Source organism: Entelurus aequoreus, linkage group LG20 (assembly GCF_033978785.1).
Source record: "Entelurus aequoreus isolate RoL-2023_Sb linkage group LG20, RoL_Eaeq_v1.1, whole genome shotgun sequence".
NCBI classification, from domain to species: domain Eukaryota; kingdom Metazoa; phylum Chordata; class Actinopteri; order Syngnathiformes; family Syngnathidae; genus Entelurus; species Entelurus aequoreus.
In genome coordinates this window covers 6,137,569-6,152,782 of record NC_084750.1, presented here as the reverse complement: position 1 = coordinate 6,152,782, position 15,214 = coordinate 6,137,569, and the positions used below count along the sequence as shown (strand labels likewise).

General features: G+C 36.6%; 1 protein-coding gene across 1 annotated transcript; it reads right to left on the bottom strand.

Moving 5' to 3' along the window:
• Window positions 1-4,045: 4,045 nt before the first annotated feature.
• On the bottom strand, window positions 4,046-13,635 carry cbx3a (chromobox homolog 3a (HP1 gamma homolog, Drosophila)). Its single transcript, XM_062029293.1, has 5 exons — window positions 13,479-13,635; window positions 12,758-12,920; window positions 12,417-12,573; window positions 9,897-9,991; window positions 4,046-4,535 (listed from the first exon to the last, which is right to left on the bottom strand). The coding sequence occupies exons 1-5, from the start codon at window positions 13,567-13,569 to the stop codon at window positions 4,409-4,411; spliced, it is 633 nt and encodes a 210-aa protein (XP_061885277.1). The 5' UTR covers window positions 13,570-13,635; the 3' UTR covers window positions 4,046-4,408.
• Between the last annotated feature and the right edge of the window lie 1,579 nt (window positions 13,636-15,214).

Below are 15,214 nucleotides of genomic sequence, written 5' to 3'. Positions count from 1 at the left end.
GCCTTGGGCACTAATACACCGCCATACCATCACAGATGCTGGCTTTTGAACTTTGCGCCTAGAACAGTCTGGATGGTTCTATTCCTCTTTGGTCCGGAGGACACGACTTCTACAGTTTCCAAAAACAATTTGAAATGTGGACTCGTCAGACCACAGAACACTTTTCCACTTTGCATCAGTCCATCTTAGATGAGCGAAGCCGGCAGCGTTTCTGGGTGTTGTTGATAAATGGCTTTGGCTTTGCATAGTAGTTTTAACTTGCACTTACAGATGTTGCGGCCAACTGTAGTTACTGACAGTGGTTTTCTGAAGTATTCCTGAGCCCATGTGGTGATATCTTTTACACACTGATGTCCATTTTTGAGGGATCGAAAGTCGCGGCATCGCCGCTTACATGCAGGGATTTCTCCAGATTCTCTGAACCTTTTGATGATATTACGGACCGTAGATGGTGAAATCCCTAAATTCCTTGCAATAGCTTGTTGAGAAATAATGTTCTTAAACTGTTCGACAATTTGTTCACGCATTTGTTCACAAAGTGGTGACCCTCGCCCCATCCTTGTTTATGAATGACTTAGCATTTCATGGAAGCTGCTTTTATACCCAATCATGGCACCCACCTGTTCCCAATTAGCCTGTTCACCTGTGGGATGTTCCAAATAAGTGTTTGATGAGCATTCCTCAACTTTATCAGTCTTTTTTGCCACTTGTGCCAGCTTTTTTGAAACATGTTGCAGGCATCCAATTCCAAATTAGTTAATATTTGCAAAAAAATAACAAAGTTTACCAGTTCCAACATTAAATATATTGTATTTGCAGTCTATTCAATTGAATGTAGGTTGAGAAGGATTTGCAAATCATTGTATTGTGTTTTTATTTACGATTCACACAACGTGCCAACTTTACTGGTTTTGGGTTTTGTAGATATACTCGTTAAATAAAACCCTCTGCTTTGTTTTTAATGATTACTTACGCTCACTACGCTTCTGTAGTTTAATGTTGCTCATTGTGGTCTAGTGTTTTCTGAGGGAGGCACTTGGAGAAAAAAGTTGGAGAACCATCGATATAAAGCATGCAAAGTTCATGTTCAATATTCATTCAACTGTAAAAAATGGTACCTTAATATACAAGCAAGTACAGCTGTAACCTGTAAGGCGGGTTGTTTTATTAGAATAAATAATAGATAAAATAGGAAAAAAATATATTCAGTTTGTTCCAATTGAATTAAGAATTTTTTAAAAACATTTTCTGTCACAGCATCCAAGTTATTTTTATTACTAAGGAATGGAACAAGTTGAATACCAAAAAAAATGCATGTGTTATTTGCGGCCCCCAAAGGGTCACTCATTTGTCTTGTGATTCTTCACAAGTAAATAAACACTGATTAAAAAAAATTATCTTATTTTCTGTCGCACTTCCAGGTCACATGAATATAAATAATGTCATGAGATAAATATATAGGATTTGCACTCCTTTGACATGAAATAACCCTTTTTGATTAAGATGATTAAATCATTGACAGTGAGCATCCTACATTTAGCTCACCTACAAGTTACCAAATATTACACAAAACATTAATAAAGGATTGTCACTTCTGCAGTAAAGGGAAAATAAACACTTACCAGCCGGTGCTATAAAATGTGTCCTAGCAGGAGGTCACAGTAAATACAATAAACACTAACATGCAAGCACCAGATCTCTACATTTGCATACAGTAGAGTCCAGCTTGTGGGAGGAGTTAGGCGGCTTTTCTCTCATTTAACTGTTAACTGTCACGTGGAGCTATTTTGGGGAAAATATTCAATATGACACTGTTTTTTAATTTAGCTCAATAAAAGAATAAATGAATAATAATGCAGGGAACACTTCTCTGGGATTTGATGCACACGAACGCAAACCACTCTCAATAACGATAACATAGCGCTTCTGTAATCGTTAAAAGTGTCAAAAATGAACGATTGAATTATGATTTGCAGCATCTCTCCTTTCTTTTGTGAGACTAAGTGAGGACATTGACTCAAACCAGGAAAAAAAAAAAAAGGATTTGTGCAAACTTGTATGCAACATGGAAAAATTGCTAATTTTACTGTATCGAACTGATACCGTACCAAGTAAATACAGTGATGGTATCGTTGATACTGATACGCTGACTTGAAATGTCATAATCCTTGAACACTTTTTGAGTTGGCCTCCAGTTTGTTGATTATGACGATAACGCAAGGAAAATATTTTAATCAAATCAAAATGTAAGTTAATGCAATCATACAAGACAATGCATTAAAATAAACCCCTTATGACGATCACTTACACACAAATATTTAAGTCGGAAAGAAAAATGTGTTTGCGCGGAGGAGAAAATGCATGAAAGCATCCATGCTATACAAACACCCACCTTGGTATCGATATTTAGAGCGATACGCCCAACAATATTGAACAAACTTTTGATTGTGGTCAAACGATATTGACGCATCGATGCCTTACAAAACAGTGATACTGTGTCCCTTTAAGAAAATATCACGTGACCAATACCCCAAACTGTTTATTAGTAAACACCTCGGATTTTGTCTCATGCAAAAATTCCGAGGTGTGGGATTATTTTGATTTTACAACACCAAACATTGTTTTTTTCTGTTTACTATTATGCTACACATTCCTTTCGTAAAAAAAAAAGCTAACTATCCATTTTAATAGGTCAAATGTAAGTGAAACTAACTGTATCGGTGCAGTGTCAAAACAGGTAGTGAGTGTGGCATACACTCACTTCCCCAAGACAAAAAACTAGTAATGAATGAATGAATGAATGAATGATCTTTATTTGTCATTGTGCATGTACAGGTACAGGTCCAACGAAATTTAGGTTGCTTTAACTGCTGGTCCTGAGTAAAATTCTTATTTTTACATTAATTTAGTTAAAAAAAAATACATGTATATATATATTTTTTACTAAATTAATGTAAAAATAAGAATTTTATATTTTTACATTAATTTAGTAAAAATATATACAGTATATATATATATTATTTTCAGGACCAGCAGTTACGTTTTTTGTCTTGGGGAAGTGAGTGTATGCCACACTCACTACCTGAGTAGTATACATATATATATATATATATATATATATATATATATATGTATACTACTCAGGTAAGAATATATGAATAATAATGCAGGGAACACATATATATATATATATATGTATACTACTCAGGTAGTGAGTGTGGCATACACTCACTTCCCCAAGACAAAAAACGTAACTGCTGGTCCTGAAAATAATATATATATATACTGTATATATTTTTACTAAATTAATGTAAAAATATAAAATTCTTATTTTTACATTAATTTAGTACATACATATATATATATATATATATGTATACTACTCAGGTAGTGAGTGTGGCATACATATATATATATATATATATATATATGCTCATACATATATATATATGGATACTACTCAGGTAGTGAGTGTGGCATACACTCACTTCCCCAAGACAAAAAACTAGTAACTGGTCAAGTAAAATTCTTATTTTTACATTAATTTAGTTAAAAAAAAACAAAAAAACATATATATATATATTTTTTTAAACTAAATTCATTAATTTAACTAATTGCAGCTGAGATAGGCTCCAGCACCCCCCATGACCCCAAAAGGGATAAGTGATAGAAAATGGATGGATGGAAATATTTTTTTTACTAAATTAATGTAAAAAGAATTTTACTCAGGACCAGCAGTTACTAGTTTTTTGTCTTGAGTAAAATTCTTATTTTTACATTAATTTACTAAAACAAAATATATATATATATATATAAATATATATATTTACTGAACGTAAAATTCTTATTTTTACATTAATTTAGTAAAAAAATAAAAATACATACATATACATATATATATACATATATATATATATATATATATATATATATATATATATATATATATATATATATATATATATATATATAATCCGGTTTCCAATTGCAGTTAGAGGAACTTTGAACCTTCACAGTAAGAGCACATGGAGATGCCGCCTTGATTATTTGGTCAAAAAACTTTATTTGAAATGAAGCAACATTTACACAAAATATTATAGAAACAAAAACAGTGGGACACAAACAAAACATTTCCTTTTGAATGACATGGCGAGGTTAACGAGAAAATGCGCGTCACCATGACTGATTGTTCCACGAGGAGGGGCGTCCTTCAGACTGAAGACTGGTATTTATTGTGCGCAACATGGGTGCTCTCCGATGTCGGCGTGCTTGGCAAACGGTACAAATCCTGCAAAAAGGTCAAACAAAAACTAGGACAGCTAAAAAGTATACGGCCAGGCCAACAAAGGAGAGTCAGTCCTGAGGAATGGGGAGCCCAGGGGGATTGGAGGAGGTCCAGAAGGAGCCACTACTGGGCCTCGTCCTCTGGGCAGGAGTGCCACGTTAGTCTCTCCTCGTAGAAGGAGATGACCACCTGAGGGCACTTGGTGTTGGCCTCGCGGGCCGGGACCAGGTCCGCTTCGTCCGAGTCTTTCCTGCGGCGGCAAAACGTGTCAGAAAACACATTCTTATTGAAAGCGTATGTAACGTTGAATTAAAAAGGAACCGACTGCAGGAAGCCAGGGAGCCTTGTGAGGATGACTACCATACAACAGGAAATGGACGCCGAAAAACAGAACTCTGCAGGTTTCAACAAGTCAAATGTAAGTCGAAGACTTTTTTTAAGACCAGATTGAATGTGATTTAACACCATTTCACATCCATACGGACTAAAAAGTACAAAGGAAAGTCAGAGGGCCAGAATGAATTGTAAGTATGTGAATTCATTTACATCTCTCATGCTCTTTCACATTGGAAAAAAAAATGGTCAAACTAACTGAATACACAAGAAGACTAGGGTTGTACAGTATACCGGTACTAGTATAGTATTGCGGTACTAATGAATCAAAAACTGTACTATACTGTTTAAAAAATATATATATGAGGAACTGGTACTTTTAAAATGGGCATGACTGCGCGTCATCACGTCATGACATTGCTGGTTTTACGAGCAAAGGAGCATGTTCGGCAGCACACACGCACAGAGTACTTACAGACAGTGTGTAGACATAAAAGGGAGAATGGACGCGTTTTGGCTTAAAAACTAAAGATTAAGGTGAAGTTATAACACTGAAACGCCCTCAGGAAGAGGTGCCTTAAGCCATGGCTAGCTAGCTAACTGCTAACATCCATCTGCAATGTTTTAGCTACCGTATTTTCCGCACCATAAGCAGACAGTGCGGCTAATAACCCGGTGCGCCTTATATATGGATTAATATTCATATTTATTTTCATAAAGTTTAGGTCTCGCAACTACGGTAAACAGCCGCCATCTTTTTTCCCCGTAAAAGAGGAAGCGCTTCTTCTTCTACGGTAAGCAACCGCCAAGGTGAGCACCCGCCCCCGTAGAAGAAGAAGCGCGCGGATATTACGTTTCATTTCATTTGTGTATTTCTGTAAAGACAACAAAATGTCTCCTACTAAGAGACACGCGTACAAGGTTCCACTGACTTTTGATATTCATGTGAACCGCACTGTGGATACAACGGGAACACGTACGGTGAATATTCGCACCACAGGGAATGAGAAGTCGTCCTACTGTGGTTCTAGCTTGCCATGCTAACGGCCAGAAACTTCCACCCACGGTGATATTCAAAAGGAAGACCTTGCCAAAAGAGAACTTTCCAGCCGGCGTCATCATAAAAGCTACCTCAAAGGGATGGATGGATGAAGAAAAGATGAGCGAGTGGTTGATAGACGTTTACGCGAAGACACCGGGTGACTTTTTTCACGCAGCGCCGTTCCTGTTGATCTACGACTGCATGCGCGTCCACATCATCGATGGTGTCAAAAAACAAGTGAAGCACACCGAAGAAGAATAATTCGAGGGATTTGTGGATGAGTAATAACTTCAGAAAGTGAGCTTTAAATGTTTGTTTTGTGTGTCGTGTGACACTAACGTATGAGCAACGTTGAGTTATTGATGTTGCTATTGCTCTGCACTATTTTGAGTGTTACTATTTTAGTGATTGCACATTTGTACATTACATTTTGGGAGTGAACAGAGTTGTTAGAACGCTGGTTTGTAATATATTATTAAAGTTTGACTGACCTATCTGACTGTTTTGTTGACATTCCCTTTAGCGTAGCGTAGGTGCGGCTAATAGCACGGGGCGGCTAATAGGTAAACAAAGTTTTGAAATATTCCGTTCATTAAACGTGCGGCTAATAACACGGGGCGCCTTATGGTGCGGAAAATACGGTACTTCTAAATCACTAATCCTGGTCTCCATGGTGACAAATAAAGTATGTTTCTTACAAGTATCATTATCACTGCAGGACGAGGAATAGCTAAACATACTTCACTACACACCGTAGCTCACCAGCGTCACCGCTAATGACGCCGTTCCTGAATGTAAACGAACGCCATGCGTGGATCTACACCTGACATCTAATGGAGTGATATCCAGTACAAGAGCGTATCTAGTCGATACTACTATGATTGCATCGATATTTTTTATCGTCACTAAATCTTTTTTCTAAAATTATTTGTATGTTTATAAACTCAGGAAATACACCCCTGGACACATGAGTATCATCCAAAACTAATGTAAAGTATCCAAACAGAAGAATTAGTGATTATTACATTTTAACAGAAGTGTAGATAGAACATGTTGAAACAGATAATAAGCAGATATTAACAGTAAATGAACGAGTAGATTTATAATTCATTTTTACAGCTTGTCCCTCATAATGTTGACAAAATAATAGGAAGATAAATGACACAATATGTTACTGCATACTTAATTAGGAGCCTTTTTTTGTTTACTTACTAATAAAAGACCAGTTGTCTAGTATGTTACTATTTTATTTAAGGACAAAATTGTTCTTCGATTGCAATAAGAAACATATGTTTAATGTACTGCAAGATTTTTTTGTTAAAATCATGCCAATAATGCCATTTAAGTGGTCCCCTTTATTTAGAAAACTATCTTAATACATTTTGGTATCGGGACAACTCTACAGAGGACTATTGTAAACTACTTCAAAAAATATTAGCAAACATCACAGCAGCCATTTTTCAGATTTGCCATACAAGTGTTTTCTTTCTAAAGATGCAGTGTGCTTCATATCAAGTATTTTCATGGAACAACAAGCCCAACGTCAGCACAATATTACATTGAAAGTTAAAGTTAAAGTACTAATGACACACACACACACAGGAGGAGGTGTGGTGAAATTTGTCCTCTGCATCCCCTTGTTCACCCCTTGGGAGGTGAGGGGAGCAGCGGGAAGCTAAATGCTTCACTTGCGGCTGTCAGAATGTAGCAAACATATGAAAACATCTACAGTGTGACGACTATCTCTGCACAAAGTTGTGACAACCAGAGTGCAGACTAATTGTCTAAAAAGAAAGAAGGCCACCATGGCATGCAAACCTCAAAAACAATTTGGATAGGAATAATGTGCATAACAGTCACCTTTGCGCAGATCATTTTGTATCTGCTACGTATGAATACATTTGACCTTCATGTACATAGATCGGTAGGACGTGAGTTCAAACCCCGGCCGAGTCCTACCAAAGACTAAAAAAATGGGAGCCATTACCTCCCTGCTTGGCACTCAGCATCAAGGGTTGGAATTGGGGGTTAAATCACCAAAAATGATTCCCGGCTGCTCACTGCTCCCCTTACATCCCAGGGGGTGATCAAGGGTGATGGGTCAAATGCAGAGAATAATTTCGCCACACCTAGTGTGTGTCTGACAATCATTGGTACTTTAACTTTTAACTTGTATATTCCCCCCCTTCCCCCTCCCATTTTTTTGTATATATTGTTTTTCAAATCACCCGACATGTACACTATCGTTCAAAAGTTTGGGGTCACATTGAAATGTCCTTATTTTTGAAGGAAAAAGCACTGTACTTTTCAATGAAGATAACTTTAAACTAGTCTTAACTTTAAAGAAATACACTCTATACATTGCTAATGTGGTAAATGACTATTCTAGCTGCAAATGTCTGGTTTTTGGTGCAATATCTACATAGGTGTATAGAGGCCCATTTCCAGCAACTATCACTCCAGTGTTCTAATGGTACAATGTGTTTGCTCATTGGCTCAGAAGGCTAATTGATGATTAGAAAACCCTTGTGCAATCATGTTCACACATCTGAAAACAGTTTAGCTCGTTACAGAAGCTACAAAACTGACCTTCCTTTGAGCAGATTGAGTTTCTGGAGCATCACATTTGCGGGGTCAATTAAACGCTCAAAATGGCCAGAAAAAGAGAACTTTCATCTGAAACTCGACAGTATTCTTGTTCTTAGAAATGAAGGCTATTCCACAAAATTGTTTGGGTAACCTTAAACTTTTGAACGGTAGTGTATACTGTGTATATGTACATAATTTATCTTTTTTTTATATACATGTTACAGGTTATATACCTTATTATTGAATCTATCAAATGTGATGATTATTTAATAGACCGCAATGGAAACAAGCCTTTTGTGCCATCCATTTGCCTTTTTAAAGCATTACATGGATTCAATTCTTTAAGATGTCAATAAACTTCTCAATCAATCAAACCTGTTTTTGAAAACATATTGCTAATAAACAAGGACTAGTTTTTATTTATTCTTGCTTGCCTCACCTCACCATAAACTGAGTGTAAACACTACACAGACAACCTTTATAGCTTTTAATGTCACTTGCTGTATAAACATGGAGAAATGATTCGGCATGAGAAACTGCCCTGAAATAATTGGAATAAATAATAGAAACAATAAGAGAATTCGTTTTTTTTAAATATGGTTCTGAGTACACTACTAGCACAGAGAAATTAGTGTGTGCTTACTGTATGTAATAATATGATTTCACTAGTAAACATCTCATATTGATCTCCTGGAAAATGGTGCCACTTTACCCACAATGCACTCCTGTGCGGGGGTTAAGTTGATCTTTGTATAGTTGTGCAAGTGTTTGTGGCGTTTCAGCAGCTTTTGACACGGATTTATCCCAGATTTTTTACATTATCATTCCATTCACTTTCACCGCCATGTTTACAAATGCTTCCCTCCTCGATGGCTCCACATCCGGGTCCTAAAGACTTTGTACGTTTTCATCCACCGCCTTCAAGCATGCATGAAATTGATGGTTCTGGAGCCACAGATGGTTGAACTTGCACTTGTTCACCCTATGCAATTCATTCCGCTTTGCTGTGGGCTTTCATTTAGTTCTCTCCGCTGCGCACGCGCACAGCACACCAAGTGGTGCGCGATAAATTCTCACCAGGACAGCACAGGTAGCCAAATTTAGTTCCATTTTGTAGTTACGTTCTGGCATCCTCAAAAATCAAGACTGAAGTTTATGCATGTTTTAAATAAAAGTAGATTTTTAAAACCTATCAAAATTGTACTTAAGATCATCAATGAGATTTTAGACATTCCAAGAACCTAAATTCAAATTGTTGGATTTAAGACTAAGACCCCACAGATACCCTGTACTTACGTTGCAGCGTTTTTTGAGTCAATTTCTGTTGGCATTAGAAACTGCATCATTACCTTGAAGTAGTTTGCCTGTGTCCGCTCTCAGTGCTGCTGGAGTGCCCAAGCGCAAAGAGCTGACAGAGGTACCGTAAGATGACACCGTTGGATTTTGCATGAATCGGTGCTCGGTAAAACTGGATTTAGGTTACCACCTTAAAAGTAACCATGTAGAAATTATTCGAATCACCCCCAGAATCTAACCACTTGTTCCCATTTTTGAAATTCCTGAGAGTTTCATCAAAATCCTCCATAACTTTTTGATGCTTAGCGACAGAGACAAACAAAGCCTGGGGATAAGATTGGCATTACTCACCATTTCATCAAGAACATTAACTCCCCGCTGCTGTCTGTTGCGCCGATGATCCTCTCGGGCTCAAGGTTCCTTGCGAAGCCTCTGGGTTTGTCAGACTGTAAACATGACAAATACAATATGATCAAGTTCAAGATGAAATGTAGTACAACTGCAACGATTAATCGGTTGGAAAAAAAGCCTTATTTGTGTGGCGCCAAAGAGGGTTTTTTTTCTTCATGCACACAGGGTAAAAGTGCAAATTCAATGTTGATGATTTGCATTCAATAAAAATGAATAAAAGTTATGACAAGCAGAAAAATTGTTTATATTTCCTTAAAATACAAACTGAGGCTATAAAGTGTTTTACCCGATTACTCGACAGATTACTTTGATTAGTAAAAGAATCGATAGCTGCAGCCCTAGCATTTAGTATAGATCGACTGATATGGCTTTTTCAGGGCTAATACCGATTATTAGAGGTCAAGACACCGAGTGTTGGTAGTCAAGACACCGAGTGTTGGTAGTCAAGACACCGAGTGTTGGTAGTCAAGACACCGAGTGTTGGTAGTCAAGATAACGACTATTGGTAGTCAAGATAACGACTATTGGTAGTCAAGATACCACTTATTAGTAGTCAAGATAACAATTATTGGTAGTCAAGATACCGCTTGTAACTAGTCAAGATACCGCTTATTACTAGTCAAGATACCGCTTATTACTAGTCAAGATATCGCTTATTAGTAGTCAAGATACCGATTAATAGTAGTCAAGATACTGATTAATAGTAGCCAGAGAGGCCAATAACTGATATTTGGAGATTTTAATTTGCAGTAAAAGTTATTTAAACATGAATAATAAACGTTAGTAAACAGTTGGACATGGCTCTAAGTAGTTTTTTAACATCAATACATAGATTTCGCAACGTATATATCTGCATCTTTTAGTCCGGTGCGGCTAATACATGGGAAAAAAATATATATATTTTTTAAATTTAGTAGGTGCAGCTTACATGCCAGTGCGCTCTATAGCCCTGAAAATAATATATAAATATTAAACCTTGTGCAACGTTCATATTGTTGTTACTCGGCCAGCGTTTGTGGGTCTGATGGACCCGTTGCATTTTGTGGCTTTTAATGCCTCACAATCAAACACTTTTATGTTAAAATACTGAACAGATGTTTACCTTATCCCAATAAACATCTGTTCAGAATGCCTCACAATCAAACACTTTTATGTTAAAATACTGAACAGATGTTTACCTTATCCCAATAAACATCTGTTCAGAATTTTAACATAAAAGTGTTTGATTGTGAGGCATTAAAAGCCACAAAATGCAACAGGTCCATCAGACCCACAAACGCTGGCTGAGTAACAACAATATGAACGTTGCACGGAAAATTTCTCTGCCAGTTTCTGCATCCCACAGGGATTCTTCGTTTGTGTTTTTGCACCCGCGGTTCCCACACAAGGTTGCAACATTGTTTGTCAACACTGTCTGCTCTCATTTTCTCGCACATTTGACCCTCTGATGTTCTGTATACCTACACTCTGTCCTCCTCCTGTCTAGGCCTGCTGTGTGTGTGTGGTACACAGAACATCAATTTCCACACTTCTATTAGCCATCTTATATGTAATAGAAATGTGTAGGGGGCGGTGTATGGTGTGTGGTCATTAAATATGTATTCGGATATACCGTATTTTTCGGAGTATAAGTCGCCACTAAGTCACTGGCCAAAAATGCATAATAAAGAAGGATAAAAACATTAGTTGCATTTTTTGGGGACATTTATTTGATAAAACCCAACACCAAGAATAGACATTTGAAAGGCAATTTAAAATAAATAAAGAATAGTGAACAACAGGCTGAATAAGTGTACGTTATATGACGCATAAATAACCAACTGAGAACGTGCCTGGTATGTTAACGTAACATATTATGGTAAGAGTCATTCAAATAACTATAACAAATAGAACATGCTATACGTTTACCAAACAATCTGTCACTCCTAATCGCTAAATCCGATGAAATTTTATACGTCTAGTCTTACGTGAATGAGTTAAATAATATTATTTGATATTTTACAGTAATGTGTTAATCATTTCACACATAAGTCCGTATGTGGGCTCTGTACCGAGGATGTCATTGTGGCTTGTACAGCCCTTTGAGACACTTGTGATTTAGGGCTATATAAATAAACATTGATTGATTGATAAGTCGCTGCTGAGTATAAGTCGCGAAAAACTGCGACGTATAGTCCGAAAAATATGGTATGTTCTTCACAGAAAATGAGCCTAAGTCAGAGAGTCTCAGTTTGAAAAATTAATTAATTGCATCATTTTTCTTTCAATAAAAAATGAAAACGGGTCCCACAGACCCGAACACCATGATGACTATTGAGCCAGGTTTTGCATCAACAAGGGACTCCAGGCTGTATACTTGATAGCTCGAGTGATGTCAACAGCGCCGTGTTTTTAACCATTTTTGGTTTGTCTTAGGTAAAATAAGGACGATTCCTAAACATTTGCTCCCTCGCTACTCACCGCGGCTTTCTTTTTCGCGTCCATTTCCGGCTCGTCCGTCGACGCCTTTCTCTTCAGAGAGGCGGGGTTCTCCGTGATGTTCTTCTGCGACTCCAGAAATGCGTTGATCAGCTCCGGGCAGTCCAGGTTGTCCTCCGGCTCCCAGGTGTTGTCGGCTCTGGGCGAGCAAAAGCGGGGATTTCACTCAAAAAGCAGTTCGTTTGACGCACTTGCGCATGAGGGTGAACCTAATTAGCAACTAATTGAATGCAAATCTGTGGGGTCTTCATGCAACGAGAAAGGGGGGATAACAACACGGCGCGACCCCATACCAGGGGGCCGTCCGTCCCGAGGCAACTCACTCTGTAAATCCTTTCCACTTGAGGAAGAACTCCACTTTGCCATTCGCAATACGCTGGTCCAGAACTTTTTCCACCACAAATTCCTCAGGTTCCTCTTGTCCGCCCTGCCCCCCCTGTGAATCCTTCCTACTCTTGGTATTCTGCTTCTTGCCCATGCTGTGCTCTATTCAAAAGAGACAACACACATGAAATAGTTCAAGTTGTTAGACAACTTTCCACTTAAAAAAAAATACACCTGAATGTAACAGAAAGACAGTTAGTCTAGACCAGCTCGTCCCGTGAAACAGACAACTAACTAATGGACACACCACGTCCACGTCGGACTAGCTGGGTGTTCTTTATGGAAGGTTATTTACAATGTTGCATGGTTATTTAAGACCCAAACTTGGAGGATTTTTGTTTATTTTCATGTTTGTTGGGGTTTCGGTGGCCCATTCAATACAACACTGATCCAAAGCCGATATTTTTTTATTTTTTTTAAATGCAGATACTAAAAGGCTCGACGTGGTTAAATAGTGTTTTTTTATTTATTTAAAAAAAAAAAGCTTAAATAAAAGCCATACATCCTCAAGCTCCGTGAAGTTAGGAGCACACACAAACACACACACGGCTAACTTGGAGCGGTTACACGCCGTCGTACATTAGCTTCCAAGAAAGCGCAGTTTAAAAGTGTCGCATGGCGGTAAATAAGAGTGTGCTTGGTTCGGCTGTGAATACTCACCTTTAAAGCTTGGATAAAAACCACTCGGTGAGCTCGTACGGCGGCGACTCAGCAACACGCGGTCGGCGTCTTTATCCGTAGTAGCCAGCATAGGCGCCAAAAAGCTAGCTTAAGCATCTGGCCTTCGACGGAAGCCGGCGAGGGGAAAAGTGCGTCGCGCTTGACTTTTTCCACTTCCGGCAAAGGCTAATAAATAAATAAAAATAATAACAATAATAATGGATTGCCGTATTTAACTGAGGCGGTTCACTAATTTCTTAACTTCGCAACAAATTTTAAGGATAAGTGGGGGGAAAAAAATGTGTGAAAGTATGAAGTAGTACAGAAAACAGCTTTGTCATATTAGTTGTTTTTAATGACTTGGACATTATTATAATGTTTTTCAACATACCTTGCCAAAAATGTACTTAAAGGTTTTAAAAATAAGTCAACATATTTTTTATTTTTTTATTTTTTTAAATTCTAATTAAATACCCAACGTTAACAACAGTAAATTAGCGAGGTTGAAATGAACGAAGGCTTTAATAACTTTCTATCAATAAATAATTTCCACTTCATAGTCATTGTTTTTTAAAATAAGTTAACATATTTTTTAAATTGTTTTTTTTTTAATTTAAATTAAATACCATCCATTGTTGACAATGTTGATATGGGTGGTTAAAGTACAGTGAAAATGAATGAAGGCACCAATAACTCTTTGTATAAACACATAATAAAAATAAAAATAAAACAAAAATAATGGATTGCCGTATTTAACTGGAGCAATTCACTAATTTCTTAACTTTGCAACAAATTTTAAGGATAAGTGGGGGAAAAATGTGTGAAAGTATGAAGTAGTACAGAGAACAATGACTTGGACATTATCATAATGTTTTTCAACATACGTTGCCAAAAATATACTTAAAGGTTTTAAAAATAAGTCAACATATTTTTATTTATTTATTTATTTTTAATTGTAATTAAATACCCAACGTTAACAACAGTAAATTAGCGAAGTTGAAATTAACCTTCTATCAATAAATAATTTCCACTTCATAATCATTGTTTTATTAGAATAAGTTAACATATTTTTAAAATTGTTTTTTATTTATTTAAATCAAATACCATCCATTGTTAATAATGTGGATAATGCAGTATATTAGGGTGGTTGAAGTACAGTGAAAATTAATGAAGGCTCGAATAACTTTCAATCAATAAATAATTTCCCATTTTTAGAATAAGTTAAAATATTTTTTTAATTGTTTTTTTTAATTTAAATTGAATACCATCTGTTGTTGACAATGTTGATAATACAGTATATTAGGGTGGTTGAAGTACAGTGACAATGAATGAAGGCACCAATAACTCTTTGTATCAACACATAATTAAAAATAATAATAATAATAATAATGGATTGCCGGAGCAATTCACTCATTTCTTAACTTTGCAACAAATTGTAAGGATAAGTGGAGGGAAAATGTGTGAAAGTATGAAGTAGTAGAAACAGCTTTGTTATATTTGTTGAATAGGATTCCCTATTTAGTTGTTTTAAATGACTTGGACATTATTATAATGTTTTTCAACATACGTTGCCCAAAATTTACTAAATGGTTTTAAAAATAAGTCAACATATATTTATATATATATATATATATATATTTTTTAATTCAAATTAAATACCCAATGTTTACAACAGTAAATTAGCAAGGTTGAAGTACAGTGAAAATGAATGAAGGCACCAATAACTTTCAATCAAT